We start from the raw sequence: 8,274 nt of genomic DNA, 5'->3' as shown, positions 1-8,274 counted from the left end.
GCTTGTACCTTGGTTGCGAGCACAACCCCAGTAGGAGGTTTGCAGGAGGCAGCTGATCGATGTTTCTCTCTCATCGATATTTCTAACTCTCTATCCCTACCCCTTCCTCTCTGTAAAAAATCAATAAAGTATATTTTTTAAAAAAGAAGAAAAGATTAGTGGACTTGAAGACAAAGCATTGGGAACTATTAAAACTGAAGCACACAGAGAAGAGTAATACACCACACACACAAAACCAGAGCATCAGTGAGCTACAGGTTAACTTCAAATGGCCTAATCTACACTAATAAATGGCAAACATGCAAATTGACCATACCTTCGCCATGCCTTAAGCCACGCCCACCAGCCAATCAGAGCAACTATATGCAAATTAACCCAACCAAGATGGTGGCCGGCAGCCATGGAGCTGGAGCAAGCAGGAGGCTTGGTTGCCCCAATGATGGAGGAAGCCAAGCTTCCCGCCTGCCTGCCGTGGCCGGCTCTGAGCTCCACTCAAAGCAACAAAGTTTCAATTATAGAAGGTAAATAAACCACAGATACCTTTCAGCCGGCGTGGCCATGGAGCTGGAGCGAGCAGGAGTGGGTTGCCTCTGGCAATGGAGGAAGCAAAGCTTCCCTCCCGCCCGTGCTGGCTGGCTCTGAGCTCCTCTCAAGGCTACAAAGTTTCAATTATAGAAGGTAAATAAATCCCAGAATAAAAAAAAGAAAAAAGAAAAAAATGAGAGGCTGGGAGCTTCCGTCACCGGGGGGGCTTAGCCAGCCTGAAAACGGCCCTCAGCCCCTCACCCAGACTGGCCAGGCACCCCAGTGGGGACCCCCCCTAAAGGAGGTGTGGCCAGCCTGCAAACAGCCATCAGCCCCTCACCCAGGCTGGCCAGGCACCCCAGTAGGAACCCCCACCCTGAAGGGGGTGTGACCAGCCTGCAAACAGCCATCAGCCCCTTGCCCAGGCTGGCCAGGCACCCCAGTGGGGACCCTCACCCTGATCCGGGACACCCTTCAGGGCAAACCAGCCAGCCCCCACCCATGCACCAGGCCTCTATCCTATATAATAAAAGGGTAATATGCAAACTGACCCTAATAACAGAAAGACTGGGAATGACTGGTCACTATGACACACACTGACCACCAGGGGGCAGACGCTCAATGCAGGAGCTGCCCCCTGGTGGTCAGTGCGCTCCCACAGGGGGAGCTCTGCTCAGCCACAAGCCAGGCTGATGGCTGCCAGTACAGCGGTGGTGGTGGGAGCCTCTCCCGCCTCCTCGGCAGCACTAAGGATGTCAGATTGCAGCTTAGGCCTGCTCCCCTCTGGCAAGTGGACATCCCCCGAGGGCTGCTGGGCTGCCAGAGGGATGTTTGACTGCCAGCTTGGGCCCGATCCCCCAGGGAGCGGGCCTACGCCAGCAGGTGGACATCCTCTGAGGGGTCCCAGACTGCAAGAGGGCATAGGCTGGGCTGAGGGACCCCCCCTCCGAGTGCACAAATTTTTGTGCACCAGGCCTCTAGTACATATATAATTGGTGTCCCTGTGGCAGGAGGTTGAAAGGCAGTGGAGACACAGAACAAATATTTTTTAAGATATATGGCTGAAGAGTTTTCAATTATGATGAAAAGTAATACCCCACAAACCCAAGAAGCTCAACACACACACACACACACACACACACACACACACACACACACAAACAAATACAACTACTCCAAGGCACATCATAATCAAAACACAATGTGATAAAACTAGTGATAGAGATCCTGTTGCAGCAATCCTTTGTGTGTAGTCCTCTTTCAGTTTTGTGTCACGTACAATTCATTTACTCTCACAGTCTCAGTTTAGATGGTATAACTCTTGACCTGAGTATCTGAACCACTTCAAAACTGGCAGTGGGCAAATTGTCATAACCTACTCCATTTTATCTATTCTGTAACCTCAGACATAAGCCCCACACCCATCAAGGCATAATGAAGCAGGAGTATGTCTAGACTTGCAAACAAAAGCAAGCTACAAGTCATCCTTTCCTCTGACCAAATTAATAACTAGAAATTGGGCATTGAATGACTGAAATGCAGACTCCTATACAAGTCCTGAGCAGAAGCTTTCTGAAGGATCTTTGGGCCCTCTGAGATATGTACAGACAGGGAAGCATCAGATATAAATGTATGGCAATGGCTTGACGTGAAGATTAAATAAGTAATATGCAAAATGTTTCCATTGCACCTACTCAGTGCTAAATATCCGTTGCTACTATTATGGTATTAACTCTCCTCTTCTCCTCGTAGGTTCCCTGTGATTGCAGCTTTCCAATTCTTTATTTTACAGAGGGTTTGTAGAGTGCAATTTTATAAGTCAGTCCCAACAACCCTATGATGCAGGTACCATTATCCTCATTTTACAGTGAGAATAAGTTATGCAAGCAAAGTCACAGTGGTGGAGGCAGAATTTGGAGCCTGTGAGTCTGACTCCTGAGCCCATACTCTCAACCACTTTTCTTTAGTGTCTCTCAGGACATAGTGTACTGGAAGAAGGCACACTGGACAGAGGCTAAACACATGGTTAGTGCCTTTTCCTCTCACTCATTACCTCACTACCCTGAACACCTGGGATAGATGTCAACCACTTTGCTTACCTTCTCTAGATGATTTTGAGAAACAAGAAGTACCGTATTTTTCCGTGTATAAGCCGTCCCCCCCCCGTTTTCCAACCCAAAATTAAGAAATCAATATTTTAAACACTTTTCTGGTTTTTCTCTTAAGGCCTTTCTCTTTTTTGGCATCTTAAGGAGTTGTTCTTCCTGTTTTCTCCACTGTCTGATCATACACTTAGTGGGAGGAGGTCCAAATTGTCTCTCTGTAGCTCTATTTCCATGCTCTTTTGCAGAGCTGATCACATTCAGTTTGAATTTTGCAGAGTAAGATAATTGCTTACCAGTATTTATCTTTTTATTTTTTGACATCTTTATGGGCTCAGAACACTCCGGTCCCTGTTGCATCTGTGCACTCTCCACCTCCACCTCCAATTACGGCATCAGCTGACGGCAGTAACAATAAGGCTTATGATTGGAGGAAGCCTGTTTGACAGGTATGGGCAGCTATGCACCCAGGTGGCTCCCTCCTCAGCTGACTTCGGTGTATAAGATACCCCTCGATTTTCAGTCTAACAGTTTTAGAAAAAACAACAACAGTGTCTTATACACAGAAAAATATGGTAATTCTATAAAATATTTTTCAAATGTTATGCAGATATAAGGCATTCAACAGTCTAAAAGACTGGAACAGTGCATAAGGGGGCCTAGGGAAGAGGAGTGTATTGAGAGTAGCAAGGCAAGGAATAGCTAGTGTCCAAAAGAAGCTTTTGGTATTTCAGAGTATCTACTGCCTTTCTCTCTTGCTAGTCTTAGTTGTTTCTTAGCACTCACTTCTCAAGCCAAGGGATCTTGGCCCAAGAGTAAAACAATTCATCTATAAGTTTTCATTTCCATATAAATAAAAGATCCATAAGTTGCATTAAATAGTCTTTTAGTCCCACATAGGATAAGAACTGAAAGTCATAAAGGATAAAAAACACATTTATTTTTGCACCTGTAATTTAAAAAACTGGAGTAGAGAGGAGTCAATACTAATTGGCTAAGACGTTGTTAAAACATATGCCTCTAGTTTAAAAAAGAATGAGGGAGGGAGGGAAATACACACTTTGCTATGAAGTGAAAAGGAATGGAAAGCTGCTTCTACTTTAATGGCCCTGAGAGCACTAATTTCTTTGCAAGTTTTACCATGGCCTTGGCTGGTCCACCCCCAGCAGTAATGTACAGAGACTGAGTGTGCACATCTGTCCTCATGTAATTAAGGCTGCAGAGCAGCAGGTGCAAACTTCTCATCCTTCAACTTGACTCTTAAACTGCTTGTGCTCTTGTAACTTAAAATCTAAACTTGTTAAAAGTGAGATTTTGAAGGTCATTAGTCTATAACAGGAGCTGGGCTCTGCAGACATTTATTTAAAGCAAAATTAGAAACAGCTACCTAACACACATCAGCCATTTTAAGATGTTACCATTTCACATTTTCCAAGGGGGAAATACTATTAATTCCAAGGTGATTAATATCCACATGAGCATGATATTGAAGCCAGATTGGAAGACTTCTTTTCCCTTAAGAAAAAAGCTTTTGCAGGAACAGAAAGTATCCCTTACTAAACCTTTCTCAGTGTAATTTAGGTGCTTAGAGATTTTCTGATACCAAAGGCTCAACCATTGCGAAGGTTTTGTCTTATTTTCTTGTTAGAAAAATGTGAATTGTTGTCACCTTCCTCCAAAGAGCTGAGGTGGCGAAACCTCTCTGCAAAACTAGTTCCGTTTAAAATGTTTCAGTGTGAATCTGCCAGACCCTAAAATAATTATAGCTTAGAAAGGCAGATGTGGCTTTGGGTTTGAACAATTTTTATCATTCTGTACCTTTTTGTGGGATTGGAAGAAAGATCAGTGATAAACTGTGTGCCAAGAAAACATACCGAGATTGGAGCCATCTGGTTCTGCAGGAACACCCACAAGAAAGGTGCAATGCCTGGGGAAAGATCATGGTTTCATTAAGGACAGTGACACTACTTTTTTGGCATAGAGATTCCAGCACTGGCAAGGGAACCAACTATTTATTTCTGAGCATTTAGTGATACCTGTGCGAACTGTAGCTTTCTTTGAGATCTTGAATTAATAGGGTCACTGCTTCTTGAATGCCTGCTGCAGGAACTAAGAAAAAGGACTTGGTGTACAGTGGCTGTCAGAGCCAACAGAAGTGTTTCATAGTTCATCTTGGGTAGGAAGAACCCTGTTGGCTGAGGGTAGATGCTGCAGACCTTGCAAGGACAGCCTTCAATGCCATCCAAGCCCAGCTGCAAAAGTTTTGTAAATTATTTATCAGCTGTGGCTATAAATTAGAGATGAAGGGAAGGCCTTTAGGCCTGATCTTGGATGTACTCCTTATTAATGATTTTCAAGTGTAAGAGGACTGAGTATTCTCTTATATGTAGGAATTACTAATGCTACTAAGATTTTGCAGACTGTTCTTATCTCAAATTCTGCTCTAACAGGGAGTTTGGAAAAATCCTTTCCTAGGAAAGGTAAATTTAGTCAATAACCCACTTAATTCAACTTATATTTCATATCTTCCTGTCATAAACACTGGGTCCAATTCCCAATTCAGAGAAGTTGAACTTACCTCTCTCCTAGCCATCAGAAAAACTTTTGCTCATGATTGTGTCAAGTGTCTAACATTCTTACATAAATATTTGAATTTAAAATGTTTACGTGCTATTAGGGTTCTCTAGGGCCAAATATTGTCTAAGCTGTCATGCTTACTCTTCTCAATGAAATAAGCTAGTCAGTGTCATGGCCAAAACCTCTGGTACTTTAATGCAGCGGTCACCAACCTTTCAGACCTCACGGACCACGAGTGGTCCACGGACCACCGGTTGGCGACTGCTGCTTTAATGAGTGCCAGAAGATGGGAAATACAAGGCCCCATTTCCCAAGAGCTTGTGTACCGTGGAATAATGCAATTATTCCTGCACACCCAACCTCACGATACTGTTCAAATTTACACTTCTTCAGTCATCAACCTTTTTCTTTCTCACACATGCACGCACACACAAAATCTGCCTACAGAGACAAGAACTTTTGCTCATATTTTTTTAATGTATCACAATGAGCAGGAAACATACTTGATGAAATATTTTCAAAGGAGTATATTCAATTACCATCTACAATCAACTTAACTATGACAACAAAGTTTTTGTGACAAATTTTTTTTTTCAGTTTGAAAGTTCCATGTGGTTCTGTTTGTTAGTCTCCATGTATTTTGGTACAGTTCGAGATCAGCATTATTACAGTAACAAAAAAGCTAACAAGACTACATTATAGAAAAACACCAAGAACATCATTTTTGGTTTCACTTGCTCTATTTTTTTTGTTTTTTGTTTTTTGTTTTTTTTTGTACATTGCAAAGGCTGTTCATATACCTCTTCACCTCAGGGTCACGTTCATTTATGCTTTCTTTCCTACCCAAACTTGCCCCCCTCCCCCCAGAGAAAGTAAACAAACAAAAAACTAGTCAAAGCTTTGTTTCACAGTGGGCAGTATCTCAGCGCCAACAACCAACCAACTCAATTTATGCTTCTATTTAAAATGTCTTAATTTATTATTTAAAAAAAATATATGTCCATGAACATCAAGTGCACTGGCTTGGGTCACTGCCTCTCTCTCCTGCAACTTCCTGCCCATGACTGATAAACTCAGGGTTAAACACATGCCGTCTGTTTTATTTTGTTTTCAAAACTTTGGCCACATTCATCTCTTTAAATCGCTTTTAAATAAAAAAAAAACCCTTTTTAGATTTAAACTTTTCCGTGTGTGTGTGTGTGTGTGTGTGTGTGTGTGTGTGTGTGTTTCCTTCTTATGTTTCTTTTTGAATGGATAACTTCCATCCTGTGGATCAGTGGTGCTATGAGACTGAATGTCTAGCACCAGCCCACACTGTGGAGTATTTGGGGGAAAAACAACCAACCAACCAAAATATGAAGTGTGAATGAATGTGAAGAATTAATTTAAAAAGTGAGTAGAGAGATCCTATTCATTTATCTACTATGCAACAGACAGGAGTAAATTCTCCAAGGGAGACCAGCCTAAACAGTTGGGCATTGTAGTAAATTCATGCTTTGTAAATGATACTGGTCCCAGCCAGGGTGGATGGTTAGCCCACAAACATTTTAAGCTACGTTTGACCCCTAATTTTCACTATCACTGACTGCTTTGATACTTCTGGGTTAATGCTGAGAATTGTTTTCTTTTTTGAAGGAACATATATGTGGGCAGTAGAGCTGTGGAGGAAAACATTAGTGTGCAACCCACTCCAGGTTGAAACAATCACATAACCCCTCTGAGGAACACTGGTCGGTGGATGCATGCTTACTTAGCCAGTCTACCCAACCAACCATCTTGCAGTCGCCAAATACACCCACAGGTCAAGGCATGACATAACAAAACACTGACAGTCACTCTGCTGCACAGAGGGAGGATGGCATAGTAGCTAAAAGAGAGACGGGTGGGGAGAGGGAGAAAATGGAAAGAACCATTGGGGAGGAGGTGGCAAAATTATTAGGAAATGAACCTAAAGTTGAGGGGGGTGGGAAAGGGATAGAAATTGCACTATTACCAAGCAATATCATTTTTAAAAACAAAGTTTACAGAAAAGACCTAGCAGAATTTGACAGGTAAAGCTAGTGTTAAATTGTTAATTGGTATCATCACATAGAGAACCAAAAAACAAACAATTTTTTCTATATGATACAGACACAGAGTAACATACAACAGTTAAATGGCAAAAATATATATTTTTATAGAGTTACAAACAAGATAAAATAATGGAAAACAAAAAACTGTACAACTTTAAAATTTAAAAATGTTCATCTCAAACACAGGGAGAAATACAAGAATTCTTGTTAAAAGAAAATAGCTTGTTAAAACAGCAAGTGTTTTTGCGTACTTGTTTTTGACACCTTATGCTACAACTGGATACTGGTATGAATAGTTAGATGGTATTCTTTAGCATTTCTACTTTAAAAAATTATAAAAGGAATTTGCACTGTGCATCAGCCTAGTTAGAAATATGTACAACAGTTCAGGATCTACTCTTTCATTAAACTGAAAATAAATTCATAAAAATAAAATAGTCCCGGCTAAAAAAGAAAAGAGAAAAAAGAAAAAAAATCCACTTTTAGATGTTGGAATGCTCCAGTCTTTTGCAAAGTTGATGAGTGGCTTCAGCACTGGGGAAAGAAGCCCGGAAGGTGACCAATGGAACCTGCATTCACAGTCTTCAAAGTTCCCTTTTGAAACATAAGGAAGAGGATGAAGGGGAGAAGGATTTCACACGTTAGGGGCCAGGGGAGATTGTTTCTGTTGTTTAGCTATGAAAGTGAAACAGCAAAGCATCTATTTGTCTCCAAAGTCTACATTATAGCAGCACAAAGTTTTCCTCTCAAAGTTCAGACCATTTTTTTTAGATGAGAAAGGGGGTATGGTGTGTTGTGTTGTGTTGTGTGTCACAGGAATATGGATATTAACGTAAACACAAGTGTCTCATTCTTTCTCTTAGTTCATTGCTATCTGCTTCTTTGTTGGCTGCACTCTGGATCACTCGCCGCTCAGACTGCCTAACACAAGGACAAAACTTTGAAGTAAAAAAATGTGTCTTTTGGTATATGGAATTAACAATTGCCTCTCTGCTTGC

General features: G+C 41.6%; 1 protein-coding gene across 4 annotated transcripts in view; it reads right to left on the bottom strand.

Annotated features, from left to right (window-relative positions):
- Window positions 1-5,672: 5,672 nt before the first annotated feature.
- ZFHX3 (zinc finger homeobox 3) overlaps window positions 5,673-8,274 on the bottom strand; it is a 180,705-nt gene continuing 178,103 nt past the window's right edge. The window contains exon 10 of one of the 4 annotated variants that reach the window (XM_023756008.1): window positions 5,673-7,870. In XM_023756008.1, coding sequence (XP_023611776.1) covers window positions 7,698-7,870 — 173 coding nt within the window. In that variant the 3' untranslated portion in view covers window positions 5,673-7,697. The remainder of the gene's footprint in view (window positions 7,871-8,274) is intronic. The other 3 variants (XR_002829864.1, XM_023756006.1, XR_002829865.1) reach the window with 3 other exon arrangements.

This window comes from Myotis lucifugus, unplaced genomic scaffold (assembly GCF_000147115.1).
Source record: "Myotis lucifugus unplaced genomic scaffold, Myoluc2.0 scaffold_88, whole genome shotgun sequence".
NCBI lineage: Eukaryota > Metazoa > Chordata > Mammalia > Chiroptera > Vespertilionidae > Myotis > Myotis lucifugus.
The sequence above is the reverse complement of the archived record's forward strand: the minus strand, read 5'-3'. Positions and strand labels throughout refer to the sequence as shown.